Source organism: Brassica napus, chromosome C6, assembly GCF_020379485.1.
Source record: "Brassica napus cultivar Da-Ae chromosome C6, Da-Ae, whole genome shotgun sequence".
Taxonomy (NCBI): Eukaryota; Viridiplantae; Streptophyta; class Magnoliopsida; order Brassicales; family Brassicaceae; genus Brassica; species Brassica napus.
Window position 1 is genome coordinate 36,677,729 of NC_063449.1, and position 15,541 is coordinate 36,693,269.

The following is a 15,541-nucleotide window of genomic DNA, read 5'->3' on the forward strand; positions in this document are numbered from 1 at the left end:
TTGTAAATTTTTCCACGTTTGTTGTTGAAACGGTGACCATGACCTCGGTTGGTCTGGTTTCTCCTTTCCGAATTTTCTATCGCCGTAGCATTCACTTCAGGAAATGCTTTGGCTCCCGTAGGTCGGGAATTGTGGTTTTTGATCAGGAGCTCATTGTTCTTTTCAGCCAACATGAGCGCAACCATCAATTCAGAAAATCTCGTGTACCTGCATTTTCTGTAAATTTCGGGCAAGAAGTGAAGCTGTTTGTGGAAAGTATTGTATGTTGTATTCATCATTTCTGCCTCAGAGACAGTGTTACCACAATACTTTAGGAGTAAAACTATCCTCAGCACTGCGGAATTGTAATCCTCAACTTTTTGAAAATCTTGGAACCTCAGATTTTTCCACTCCTCTAGAGCGTGAGGGAGGTTGACTTGTCTCTGGTTATCGAACCTTTCTTTTAAAGCTTGCCACAGTTCAGCTGGGTCTTCTATGCTTGCATAGTCGTTCGTTAGATTTTCATCTAAATGCTTATTCAGGAAGATTATCGCTTCGGCTATATGCTCGGGTGGTGATTTGATACCGATTACAATTGTTTCGGTTATCTTTTTCATCACCAGATATGGTTTCAAGTTTGTGACTCATCCGACGTAATTTTTGCCAGTTATTTTCTGAGCCGGGAACTGGAGTTTCTCGATGTTTGCCATTTGTATTTCTAAAACACAAAATAATATATTTTATTAGAATTTCGTAATTTTAAAACGAACCATTTATATTAATAATACACACAATTACAAGGAGAAACAACGCATAGAAAAGTAAACCGGCATTAAGCGTAAATTCTTCAGGAGCAAATTCTCCAATAAAAAGATCGTACATAGAAGCAAAAATAAAAATTGCACATAAGACCAAAAATATGCGAATCATCTTTCTTGCAGTGAAAAACCGGAATTGAGCGATTTAAAAATATTGAGAGAAGATGAAATGTTTTGGATGAAGTAAATGAGTGAAGTATGAGTGTATTTATAGATGAAAAACACTGTTCATAGCCGTTTGAAAAGGGTAAAAATTTTGAAATTTTTTCTTTGTTACCGTTGGGATTAAATCGTATGAACCGAAAATCAATATGAAAATATTGTAATATTCAGTCAACCAAATTCCGTAAATTTCATAATTTTTGATAAAGGTGACCAAAAATTTATATAATAACCATAATATAATAAACAAACAAATATCAATCATATTATTAGGTCTGGGCGTTCGGGTCTTCGAGTCGGGTTCGGGCCGGTTCCTTTCGGGTCTGGTTCTTTTCGGGTCCTAAATATTTAGACCCAATAGGTACTTAGAAATTTTCGGTTCGGGTTCGGGTCGGTTCTTCTCGGGTCCGGGTCGGTTCGGGTCTATAATTAAAATACCCATAAAATACCCGTAATTTTTCGGGTCCACATCGGGTCCGGATCGGGTTCGGGTATTTAGGATCTGAAAAGGACATGATATAGCCAATTCCATCAACTTTAGTTGAATATTTGTCATATATATCTAAAATTTTACAAAACAACTTAAATGAAATTATTAATAATTAAAATAAAACATTTTAAAACTCTAAATTTTACATTTTAAAGCTTTATATTACTTTAAAAATGTTAAAAAATAATAACAAATGTTGTTAACAAAATATATTTCAACCAAATCATAAAATAATATATATAAAATAGAACACAAAAACATCATAGTTTTAGATATAAATGTTTTTAAGTCGGGTACAAATCGGTTCTTATCGGGTCGGATCTATTCGGGTCGATTCTTTTCGGGTCCGGGTCTATTCGGGTCGGTTCCTTTTCGGTTCCGGTTCTTTCGGGTAAAAAAATTTAGACCCAAAAGGTACTTGTAAATTTTCGGTCCGATTTCGGGTCAGGTATTTTTGGGTCGGTTCCGGTTCGGGTCTTCGGGTCCAGATTAAAATACCCAGGCCTACATATTATGGTGATATAAAAATTATAACATTAAATCAATTACGCGGCGACACACCCAAACCAATAATTATAGTGTAATTAGCAATTAAGGTTTATTAACGAGGCGACATACCGCCCACGTTAATATAGATAAATAATAATAATTAAAACAGCCACTATAAAATTATTAATAATAATATAGGCGGTATACCGGCCATTATAGCAGAGTAAATATGATACATATAAATTTTATCGAATCGCAGAGTGATTGTGCTGATAACGTGTTATAAAACAACTTATAATTTTATAGTATAGAGAAATTAAAATAAAGGCAAAATTTTATATCCGCAGGAAGAAGATAACACTGATAATAAGAGAGAATGTGTTATAAGAAGAATGAGAGTTGGTGTATTACAATCAATCGAAATGATCGATTTATAGAAAAGTTAAAAAATAGGATTTACTGTGTGCATGCATAGTGACTCAGACTCTATATAATATACGTGCATATACATTTTGGGTGCGAGTATTCTTGACATTCATTCTTCACGTTTATTACAAGTGTATATATATTTTCTTCGGCGATAATCATATACACAAACAAAACTGATTGAGGTGGCAGAGATCAAGTAAGTCTTCATTACAGAGAATATTCGGTGCTAAGCGGATGTTTATGGATGATTTAATGTAATTAGTCGGAGATTGTTATCTGTATATTTACATTTATATTTAACTCGTAAAAATTAATTCGTAAATCTACTTTTCGCTATTGTTAGTCGGCCATATAGTGCTGGGTTCGCGGATCAACCCGCCCCAACCCGCCCCGCCCCGCCGCGGATCGAATCATTTTTTCAATTCAAAAACTCGACCCGCATAACCCGCAAACAAAAACTTTTATATCCGCACCCGCCCCGCCAAAACCCGCGGGTAATCCGCCAAACCCGCGGGTAATATTAATTATATTAAAAATAGTTATTTTAATTAAAAATGATTATTTTCTAATTATATAATAATTATTTTAATTAAAAATAATTATTTTTTATTTATATAATAGTTATTTTTAAAAAATACTATTAAAAAAATATATTTATAATTAAAATTATACAAATATTTATTGTTTTTTATATATTTTACGAAAAAATGTTTTTTTTTCAAAAATGTTTTTTTTTTTTAATTTGCGGGTTGGCGGGTACCCGCGATTCAAATTCGGCTGACCCGCAGCCGCCTTGCTCAAAATAATCTCGACCCGCATCCGTACCCACGATTTAAAAATTTCAAATGGTTCGACCCGCATCCGCCCCGCGGCGGGTCAAACGGGGCAGGGCCCGCGGGCAATGATTAAAATTTCCAGCTCTACGGCCATATGACCTATTAAATGACTACAAATATTTATTTTCCGTGGAGTTTCTTATGATTAACTTGGTAATAATGGAGATATTTAGGTGGTTTTAGGTAGTCTTGGACATAAAATCCGTAATCCAAATTCCGAACCGAACTCAAACTGAAAAACCGTTTGTACCCAGCATGAAATGTAAGATATACTCGACTGAATTTTGTAAAGTACTATTTACCAAACCTGAACGGATCCAAAAAATCCAAAAAATCCAAAATAATATCCGAAGAAACCGACCTAAATATCTCAATTAGTATGCAATATATGTATTTGAAACATAAATATATACTTCAGATATTCAATTTTATATTTATTTGATATGATATCTAAAAATAAATATTTAAAATTTATATAAGTACTTTAAATACTCAATTCTATATAAATAAGTATATATTTTTATGTTTTGCTTACAAATTCGAGATTTTACTTCGGGTTATCCGAACCGATCCGATATAACCCGAATCTGAATGATATATGATTATTTTATGGGTTCTATGATGTAATACAAAACTTATCTAAATCTAATGTGTTATATTCAAATCCGATCAGTACATCCAAATTTATTAAAATGGAATTTTGGGTATGATATAAATTAGAATTAAAATCTAAAATATCCATTCGAATCTTAGTGGGTACTCAAATGATGAGGTCTAGTTTTGGATATCTAGGACAGCTTCACTTAAAATAGAATTCTTAACACTATACATGAATTCAGATCGAAAAATTAATTCTATATAGCATTTTTTTTTCCATAAAAACGTATACTTTTAGTAATGAATATAAACATAAAAATGTAGACCAGATGCATTTAGACCATGCATTAAAACATATCTTGACCAGGTGACCAGGTGACCAGGTGACCAGGTGACCAGGTGACCAGGTGACCAGATGATAAAAGTAGCTGTAGACCATCCATTTAAATTTTTTCTCGGTGTGATGCGAAATATGAAAAAGCTAACACATGTCTCTCTCCTGACATGCACGCACCAACAAATTATTTCTTAATAAATTTTATGTTTAACATTAATTCACGTCATTATTTTGTTAAATAAAAAAACCCTTTTGACCACACCCTTTCTCTATATAAACATTTTTAGTCTCCTCCTCTCTCTCATCATACCACACGATATTCTCTCTCTCTTATGATTTAAAACGCTAAAGAAACCACTCTACATCGTAATCTCTCTTCTTTCCAAACAATGGCAGAAAAAGCAGCATCATCGCCATTGAAACGCCAAAGAGAAGAATATGAACAAGATACCATGCTTCAAGAAGATACAAAAAGACAAAAGCCTTCTTCATCTTCTACCGTGTACAATCAAGTACAATGTCTCTTATATGATGAAGAAGCAAAAAATGAAGCAGAACATGATTTAGCTTCCCTAATCACCTCACTTCAGCAAGAGATCTCTACGGAAGAGGAAAACGCTGCCGTTTTTGCGAATCCTGCTCTCTCTTCTTCGGCTTGCTCCTCCACCTCTTCTTCGTGTGATTCAAAGGAAGACGAGTATGAAGGCGAGAAGGAGAAAGTGATGAAGCATCTTCTTGAAGCTTCCGACGACGAACTAGGGATACCTAACACTGACTTTGGCGGGAGTCATTATGAGATGATTAAGAATGAAACTAATCAAGATTACATTGATGAGTTTAGTTTAATAGATGATGGGTTTGGTAATGGGCTTTGGGAGCTTGAAGATGAAGCTGCTAACTATTACACGTTACTGCAGTCAGAACTGTTCATGTAGAAGTTCATAGGGGTAGAATAGGGAAACAAGCAAGAAGTTGGGTAAAAATGAAAAAGTAAAGACCAAATATGATGAAGAAATTTTTTTGAATATTTTATGGAATTATTCCTTTTTATTACTGGGTTTCTCTTTTATTTGTTTTAGCTACTATATTTATATTTCTTTCTTTCATTAGTTATTAAATTTCTAGTGGGACTACTGATAATGATATACTATTTTGTTGTTTTGTCTTTAAATTTGTCTGTTAAGTTATTAAAAGACACAGACCCTACTATCAAAGAACTAGAGAACTGAACAAGAGTTGATCAAAAGAAAAGAAAAAGAGAACTGAACAAGAGTAAGAAATGCAAATCTAATTCAAGTGGCTTTACCGGTCCCATCCGAACAATTGTGTTGTCAGAATCAAATTTAAAGTTTTAAATTTCTATTCGCTTATTGAGACAAGCAAACTTGAGACAAGCAAACTAAAAATATATATAATCTTTTAAATTTTTGTTGTTCGTTAAATTCTTTAAACAAAACCTATAGTTGTTTCTTTGAAATCTAATTTGAAATCTTTATATGTAAAGTTGGGTTTGGTTTCCTCTTAGACTGTCCACGTAAACAGACACGTTACTAATTCAAGTCTTGAGAAACTTACAAGTGTCCGTGTCTAAAAGGCGGTGTTTCATTAACCGCGTCAATGATTAACAATGGTTATTTTAATATTTTATCAATTTGTTTCATATTTTGAACCAGTCCAATTCAAAGACGAAAAAATTTAGTATTTTATAGTGTTTATTAATTTATTGAATATCACTTTAAATAGTTTCTATCGTAAATCACAAATAATAAAAAATTAAATATCCCATTCGTGTCCACCTCTACTCGCTAGTATTATTAATCATTGAGATTCAATTAAAATGAAAAATGTATAAATTTATACTAATTGGATATGTTATTTTAGGAAAACAAATATTAATATTATTTTAAAAATGTATTCATGTTTTGATTAGAACCGGCCTTTTGGTATCCTATTCAAAATAAATATAAATTATATTATTTACAATTTTAAATATATATTTATTGATTTTCTACAAAATAGTTTAAATTATTTATTTTCGTTAAAAATCAAACATATATTTAATAACACAATAACCTTTTATTATCAATTTTGTTTATATTTAAGTCCTAATAAAGATTTATATTTTATATTTTACTTTATATATATATATATATATATTTATTTATAGTTTTTGGTAATTTACTTATGAATATAACACTAATTATAGTAATGTATATGCATTTAAACCAAATATATATATTTCTTTTAATAAGAGCCCAACAAAAGTGGATGTTCCATACAAATATTTCACATAAATGTTTTCAGGCCTGGTTTTGGCTCCGATATATATATATACACTTAAGTGTAAGTTTATAATTTTTTATTTATTAAATTTATTATATAGTTATTAGAGTTTAAAAAAAAAAATTTATGATAAAATATTTTTATTTTATATTAAATTTTATTTTTTATTTTATAAATTTTATTATTATTTATCTAATGAATATTGAATACTACCTAATATCCGAATAAAATATAGGTTTTAAATATGCATAAACTGAATATTCATATGAGAGGAAATAATACAGATTAGAAAATCGATAATCCGACTAAAAACCTCCAAATATCTAGATAATTATTTTATTTCCACGTTTGGTATTTAGCGTGCATCACTTGGTCACATGTTTAGTTAGTATTTGGAGTCCGAATACTGAATTGGCTGAAGCATCGAAAAAGATTGCCAAACTATAAAGATGAGCAGACGGGATGTGGTAGCTCGTTTGGTAAGGATTTTGGGGGCCAATTGTCATGCTCCCGGGTTTGACGCCAGACGGAGGAGAACTGCCCATCTTGTCATCAAATGCGGTACTGGGTGTTGGGCTTTGTCCCCAGCCCAGGTATAGCCCTCCCGGGTGAAGTGGACCGCTGCCTAACCGGACCCAGGGAATGATCCACGTAAGTGGGGAACCCTGGATTATCAAAAAAAAAAAAAACTATAAAGATGAGCATTTTGCGGAAAGCATTTTGCCTCAATACTAAATTTAAGCGTAGGCTGAACCATAATTTTAATATAATCTAAAATAGAAGGAAATAAGAAACAAATCAACAAATTGCTTGGGCTAACCTTCAAAACTTTATTACATGACTAAAATTCTAATAGTAAAATGGACCACTAAATTATACTTCTTCCGTTTACGAAGTAAGATTTTCTAGAGTTTATTCTTGTTCCACAAAAATATATTTTATTTTCTATATTTTTAAGGTACTTTTGTATACTTTTGAGAAAAATTAATTGTGAATATTTGAATTGATTGAATTTTATTGGTGGATATTTATGAGAAAATATATTAAAAATAAATAATAAATTAAATAATAAACATTTATTATATTCTTAATAAACGTAAAAACTCTAGAAAATCTTACTTTCGGGAACGGAAGGAGTAAGAATATAAATGCTAAGCATTTATTGTTCGTCTACATATATAATATAGCGGTCCATTTTAATATAAAGCATAATTTTTATTACAAAAATCATATTGCTAATACATTTATTTCTTTTTTACAAAAATATGACACATTTTATTCACGAATATATATTTATATTAGCATACATCTATATAGTCAAAAGATAATATAATATTATCATATTCCTAAAATAAAAGCTTTTTCACAAGAATCATATTGCTATATATTTATATTAACATACATTTATATAGTCAAAAAATTTCCAAACGCCGATCGTGACAATAATAATCATAATCTGATGTTTTCATTTGTGGTTTTGTGAAGATGGAGAAAATCTTCCACGCATCGTCGAGTTCTTCTCTCTGGCTCCCTCTTTTGGGCGATTGACTCTCTCTCTTAATTATTGTCTTTGACTTTTGGTTAAGAGGAGCTCTTGGCTAATAAACACGTTTTAGATCTAAAATTCCAACCACTTTTGCCTTCTTTTTCACATTTTCTCTCAAATCTTATCTCTTCAGTTAAGTTTGCGTTTCTGAAAGAAAATCAAGAAAATTCAAGCACAGTCGATCAAGATATATCTACATTCCAGAAGATTATGTCTTTCAATATAGACAAAGCTATGTCTAAGATGACGATGGAAGAAGAAGATGAGGAACCCTTCATTATGCCAGATCTTCCGGAGTACTATTCTACCGCAAGAAATTGTCTCAGCCTCGTTGGTCGTCTTCTCAACCCCAGCCAGCAGAAGATGTCTGACCTCATAAAGGATATGCCGAGGAAATGGCAACTTTATGAGAGAGTTCAAGGAATTGCTTTATCCAAAGACAGGTTCCAGTTTATTTTCAAGTATGAGCAAGACCTAGTGGACATCTTGGAGAGAGGAGTTCATTCTTTCAATCAATGGTCTCTGGCCACCGAAAGATGGGTAGCTAAACCTCCTCCTGACTATCTACAGTTCATAGAGGTATGGGTTCGGATGCGGAACATACCGGTTAATCACTACACTTCCAAAGCCCTCACTGCTCTAGGAGATTTTGCCGGTATGGTGATAGTAGTGGCCTTTGATCCAGACAAACCTCAGACCACTGATTATGTCAGAGTGAAGGTCAGATTTGATCTCACAAAACCTCTCAGAAGAGCAAAGGAAGTGACTTTGCCTGGAGGAGAAGTCGTAAGCATCCTTTACGACTACGAGCGTATTCAAAAGCGATGCTACATTTGCCAACGATTGACGCATGATCAAGACCACTGTCCTTTTGAGAGAAAAAAGGCGTCTCAGTCTGAAGATGTGGAGACTTCTGTTACTCAGAGAATCGCATTATCTCCAGCTCCGATAATCAAAGAATCAGACCCTCTTTTTGGGGTGATAAAGGAAAGCCAAGTAGGAGTTAACCCGGCTACGGGGAGACGAAAAATTGCTGATGAAGTTCTGGAAGGAATGCGTCAATATCTTCTTACAGCAAATGGTCCAGAACAGATGGCAAGGAAAGAAAGAATCATAAACTCCCTAAAGGATTTGGAGCATGATCCTTTGGGACAGAAAGCCGTGCTTAGGTTGGAGCCGGCCCCTATCTTCACGTCTATGCTGGATAAGGGTAAGGGCGTGGTGTTTGATTTTAAAGATCAGAAAAAGCACACTGAGATTCAAGATATAACTGAACAAGATAAGCTGATGGGTGGTGCGATTCGATCTGGAAGAGCAATGTCCTTGGTTGGAAGGTTAGAATCGATACAATCAGAGCAAATGGTACATGAACCTGTCGCCTTAGCCAGCTTCTCTCAGTATAGTTCAACGGGTTATAGTATTGGGTTCTTTGAATCTGGTACTTCCGGGACTAAACAGAGAAAGGTTAAACCGAGAAGAAGACCTGGAACGTTCAAGAGAAAGCTCAATGGAAAGGGGACAATCAAAGGTCCGCAAGAGGAAGGTCTGCAAAGTAAGAACAAATTGACTACATGCGCTAAAAGGAAAGTTTCATCTGATGTGGAGACATCTCAAAACTCTGCGCGGTGTAAGAAGCCAATGGTGGTCCCAAATGAGGGACCGTCCAATATCTAATGGCGCTTCTGAGTTGGAATTGCCAAGGCTTGGGCCGTGAACAAGATTTGGTGATTCCGCGTCTAAGGGAATTGAAGCGTGATCATTTCCCTGATGTTCTGTTCTTGATGGAAACTAAAAATAAGCGTGATGTTCTCGTTGATTTACAAGAGTGGCTAGGCTATGACAGGATCTATACAGTGGATCCGGTTGGGTACAGCGGAGGTTTAGCACTCATGTGGATGAACTCTGTAAATATTGAGTTTAAGTTTGTCGACAAGCATCTTTTAGACTTTTCTATTAGATCCGGATATCTATGCTATTTTGTGTCATGTGTATATGGTGAACCTGTTAGAGGAGAAAGACCTAAGGTGTGGGAAAGGTTATCAAGGATTGGAGTAAACCGTAAAGCACCTTGGTGTGTAGTGGGGGATTTCAATGCCATAAGAAATAACGGGGAAAAATCAGGGGGTCCAAGGCTAAGTGAGTCTAATTTCACCGACTTCAACAACATGCTAGAGGTTTGTGAGTTATTGGAACTGGTTGGCATCGGCAACAGCTTCACTTGGGGTGGTATCAGGGGTATCCATAGCATCCAGAGCAAGTTGGACAGATGTTTTGGAAATAAAGCGTGGTTCAACTACTTCCCAAAATCGAAACAAGTTTTTTTGGATAAAAGAGGATCAGACCATCGTCCGGTTTTGGTATCTCTTGAACCAAAGCCAAACCTGTATAGAGGAAGCTTCAGATTTGATTGTCGCTTCATATCCAAACCGGTGGTCACTGAAACTATTAAAAAAGCATGGCTGACAAATCATCCTTTCTTTGAAGTCTCAGTTTATGACAAGCTGAAGATTTGCAGAAAGAAAATCAGCAATTGGAAAAGGACGGAATCTCTTAACGCTAGAGATAAGATCAGGAACTTACAGCAGAGCCTGGAGATGGAACAGTCAGGTATGTTTCCATCAACGCCTAGACTGATTTGGATGAAGAAAGAATTGGTGCAGGCCTATAAAGAAGAGGAGCTGTTCCGGAGTCAAAAGAGCAAAGAAAAATGGGCTACTAAAGGAGATGCAAACACTAAGTTTTATCATGCATCGGTCAAGTATAATAGGGGAAAAAAGAGGATCAATAAATTGATCGACTCTAAAGACACTGAACAATTTGGGGAGAAAGAAAAAGGAGACGTTGCCACTGCCTATTTTCAGAATTTGTTCAAATCCACAAACCCTGATACCTTTTCAGATTTCTTTCAAGGTTTCAAGTCAAGGGTTACCAAACAGATGAATGAAGATCTAGTAAGACCAGTGTCTAAAGAGGAAGTCAAGGAAGCGGTCTTTACTATAAAAGGAAGTAGTGCACCAGGGGCTGATGGCATGACAGGGCTGTTCTTTCAAAGATATTGGGAGGTGATCGGAGCTCAGGTTACTGCAGAAGTCCAAAGTTTCTTCATGAATGGTACCTTCCCGGTGGACTGGAACTACACTCTCTTATGCTTGTTACCCAAGATTGAGGACCCACTCCAGATGTCGGACCTGAGACCTATCAATCTCTGTTCGGTGTTGTATAAAATTGTGTCCAACATTATTGTAACCAGGCTCAAACCCATGCTTCCTATTTTGGTGTCTCAATCGCAATCTGCGTTTGTTGAAGAGAGATTAATAACCGACAATATTCTGGTTGCTCACGAAATCATCCATGCTTTGAGAACGAACGACAAGTTCTCAAATTCTTACATGGCAATCAAGTCGGATATGTCGAAAGCTTACGACAGAGTAGAATGGTCTTATTTGAATGCTTTGTTGTTGGCAATGGGCTTTGATAAAACGTGGGTCGACAGGGTTATGTTCTGCATTTCGTCGGTAACTTTCTCAGCTTTGATCAACAATCAGCCTTACGGAAAGATCAAACCGGAGAGGGGTCTTAGACAAGGAGATCCTCTATCGCCCTTCCTCTTTGTGCTTTGTACTGAAGGCTTAATCCTTCTACTAGCAAAGGCTGAACAGCAAGGAAGTATCCAAGGGATCAAATTCTCCAATGAGGGTCCAATAGTTGATCACATGCTTTTCGCCGACGACTGTTTATTTGTTTGTAAAGCAGAGGAGGATCAGGCGAAAGAGCTGATGAGATTATTAGAGGAGTATGGCAAAGCTACAGGTCAGCTTGTGAATTTACAGAAATCTGCGATTACATTTGGTGCAAAGGTGAGCGAAGGCATTAAAGATCAAGTTAGAGCAATCACTGGCATTGAAAATGAAGGAGGAACAGGGTGCTATCTGGGTTTGCCTGAATGTTTCAGTGGCTCCAAAACATAAATGTTGGCTTTTATCTATGACAGATTGAGAGAGAGACTTTCTGGATACTTTGCTAGACTGCTATCACAAGGGGGTAAGGAAGTTTTATTGAAAGCAGTTGCTATGGCAATGCAAGTTTATGCCATGTCATGTTTTAAGCTGACTAAACAAGCCTGTGAGAATCTTACGAGGGCAATGGCTGATTTCTGGTGGAATTTTGTAGAACACAAAAGAAAAAATTCATTGGTTAAGCTGGACCAAATTATGCTTAGCCAAAGAGCAAGGAGGACTCGGCTTCAAAGACATTCAGGACTTCAACCAAGCATTACTCGCCAAACAAGCGTGGAGATTATTACAGTATCCGGACTCTTTGTTTGCTAAGGTTTTTAAAAGTAGATACTATAACAGCTCGGAGTTCCTGGAAGCAACTATGGGATCGCGACCATCTTATGCTTGGAGAAGTATTCAGTTTGGTAAAGATCTTCTTTTGCAAGGCTTAAGGAAAGAGGTTGGTGATGGAGTATCAGTGGATGTCTGGATGGATCAATGGATTGTAGGAGAACCAATGAGTAGACCACTTATGAAGAACATTTTGGTAGATTTGGAGCTTAAAGTTTGCAGTCTCATTGATCCTGTCACAAAAACTTGGGACCCTGGTATCTTAAGCGATCTCTTCTTCGACCAAGATATCGAGAGCATTATGAAGATGAAGCCTATCACTGACGAGAGTGATTTTTGGGTATGGATGCATAACAGAAACGGAAGCTATTCTGTCAAGTCGGGTTACTGGTTGAAGAACCGTTTGACAAGAATGGAGGAGATTCGAGAAGCAGTGGCAGAACCATCGATTAATATCCTAAAACCAGTTGTATGGAAAACTGCTACATCCCCAAAAATACAAGGTTTTATGTGGAAAACCCTTTGCAATGCTATCCCTGCGGGGGATCTGATCATAAAGAGAGGAATCAAGATGGACCCTGTGTGCCAAACTTGTGGTCACCAAGGTGAATCTGTTAACCACATAATCTTCACATGCCCTATTGCGAGACTGGTATGGGTTCTGGCGAATATACCTACACCTCAAGGAGGCTTTGACGAAAGATCATATTTCTCCAATTTTCATCACTTGCTTGAGCAGAAGGAAAAATCTGTGGCTCCAAAGGAGACGGTACGTGTGTTTCCATGGATAATCTGGTTTTTGTGGAAAAACAGAAATGGAGTTGTGTTTGATGGAGTAGCAAAGGAAGCAGACATGTTGGTTCAAAAAGCCAGAGAAGAAGCTGAATTTTGGTTTATGGCACGTGCAAAGGAGGAAGATTGGATTAAAGAGGAGAAGTCTCTCGCCCCTGTGAAACAAAAGAGATGGTCGCAACCTCCTTCGGGGTGGCTAAAATGCAACATTGGAGTGGTCTGGGATAAACACAAGAAGATGAGTGGAGCTGCTTGGATTTTAAGAAACGAACATGGATCTGTCCTTATGCATAGCAGAAAAGCCTTCTTCAACTCCGCAAATATTGATGAAGCTCGCCACTTGACGGTTCTATGGGCAATCGAAAGCATGTCAAGTCATCGGAAAAACAAGATCATATTTGCGGTTGAGGACTCCACAACAGTTGAAATGATCACTAGACCGAGAGTGTGGCCATCATTCAAATATCATATTCATGAGATGATGATCGGATTAGCAAGGATTGAATGGTGGAGGATTGTTGTTGAAGAACATCCAACTAACAGAGGGGCTTTTCTTATTGCACAAAGCGTGACTAAAGAACTTATAACTCAATCTTATGTGGCGACAGGTCCTCTTCGGTGGCTGTGGACATTGCTTGACAGTGAGAGAGTTTTACCCTCTGTTTGATCTCTTTGGTGGTTTTTGGTTTGAGAAACAAAACTGAATTTTGGATATAAGCGTTATGCCGTAGAGGTCTAGAAAGAGGCTTGGTTGGAAAATGAGTCTGTGACGGTGAGAGAACCTTGTAGTAAACTTTTCTGATGATGAATATATTTCAATAGATGACAAAAAAAAATCGTGACAATAATGATTTGCGACAGTAGGATTATGCTAGCTTGATTAGCAACACTTATGTTTATTTACTTATTTCGGTTTAAACTCGTAATATTATTACAACACTGATCAATTTTTTCTTTCTTTTAAGTTTGGAGCTATGTGTAAGAAAAATATAACAACAAAAGAATCGCATCATGTCCGTCATCCTCAATTGCTAAAAGAAAATGTTTTCTAGTTGTAATGAATTTTTATTTTCATAATAAAACAAAAAGAATAACTCCAAAAATAGAGTCATGACTTTACTCGTTGCTTTGTTTTTACATTAAAATGGAGTAAAACCAAAATATTTAATTTTAATAATATTTTTTCTGTTTTTTTTCTTCTAAATGTTATTTTAATATTTTTTTGTTACAAAAAATATATCATTTTAAAATTTTAACGTAAATTATATTCATTTTAGTTTAATATTAATTACAAACTGCATTGATTTTTTAAATGATTCTACTATTTGAAACATTATTTTTTTTAAATAAATATAATTAATAAAAACATAAATGTATTTTAATCATTTTTTAGTTCTATGTGAAAATATTAAAATATCGTTTTTTTTTATAACATCACTTTTATTACTTAATTAGATTGTAAATAATCTACATGAAGCAAATTGGTTATTGTTGTTGGAACATATGCATTGAATTTAAAATATACATACGTTATTACTTAAAATAACGCTTTTTTAAAAAATGGAAGGAGTACATAAAAGATCAAGATACTTTTTGGATTTTGTTACTTCTTCTTGTTCAAAAATATAATATTTGGTGACACAATATAAATAAGTAAAGAAATAATCTGAATAGGGGAAACGATAAATGGCAATATAAAATGTTTTGCAAAAATAATTGAAATGATCGTAATGTCTTATATACTACTATATCTTATTCAAGTTGCTGTAATAACTATAAAATGAAAAAAAACTTACTAACTAAATGTAATAGCATTTGACTAAAATTCTAAATAATTAAAGAATAATATTATATTTAAATACATACTTTCATTTAGTTATCTATTTGATCAAAGCCGACGATTTTGAAAAGTTTTGAGATCTAAATCAAAGAAGGAAGTTGACAAAAAAAAAATCAAAGAAGGAAGATATCAACTTGACTTTGGCTTTCAAGATGCCGTTTATGACTTTAAATACCAACACAACGTTTGTGTTATTTTCTTTAAAAGCAACGAGATAAATGAACAAACTCATTTACAAATTTCTTTTTCTTTTATAATTTTTTTTTACATACTTTCATTTCATCTGATTGTGAGCATACATAGTCTCTATATTATTTGTTAAATTTGAAATCGACCTAACTGATAAGAGCATGATATTGATTTAAGACAAGAATTTTTTTTGTATTAAGAACGGACTTCGGCGAATGAATATAATTGTTTTATGTTATAGCTAAATCCAGTTAAAGGTTACAACTTACATATATACCATCTGGAGAGCAATCAAGCCAAATCGTAGTTTATTAAAAGTATGATTAACCCGGAATTCTTAGGATGAGGTTCTTAGCGGAAGTTAAAAAACAGTTTTTTAATTTCTGCTAATAACCCCACTCTAAAAAC

At 34.7% G+C, this 15,541-nt stretch overlaps 2 protein-coding genes across 2 annotated transcripts; both read left to right on the plus strand.

Moving 5' to 3' along the window:
* The first annotated feature begins 4,426 nt into the window (after positions 1–4,426).
* Positions 4,427–5,302, plus strand: LOC106417644. The gene has a single exon (XM_013858422.3). The coding sequence runs from the start codon at positions 4,527–4,529 to the stop codon at positions 5,070–5,072; it is 546 nt and encodes a 181-aa protein (XP_013713876.2). The 5' UTR covers positions 4,427–4,526; the 3' UTR covers positions 5,073–5,302.
* A 2,907-nt stretch (positions 5,303–8,209) lies between these two features.
* Positions 8,210–9,640, plus strand: LOC125588510. Its single transcript, XM_048759888.1, has one exon. The coding sequence runs from the start codon at positions 8,210–8,212 to the stop codon at positions 9,638–9,640; it is 1,431 nt and encodes a 476-aa protein (XP_048615845.1).
* The last annotated feature ends 5,901 nt before the right edge of the window (positions 9,641–15,541 follow it).

Bases quoted from the DNA above. Each gene is read 5' to 3' on its own strand.
- LOC125588510 (XM_048759888.1), top strand. From the start codon at position 8,210: ATGACGATGGAAGAAGAAGATGAGGAACCCTTCATTATGCCAGATCTT.
- LOC106417644 (XM_013858422.3), top strand. From the start codon at position 4,527: ATGGCAGAAAAAGCAGCATCATCGCCATTGAAACGCCAAAGAGAAGAA.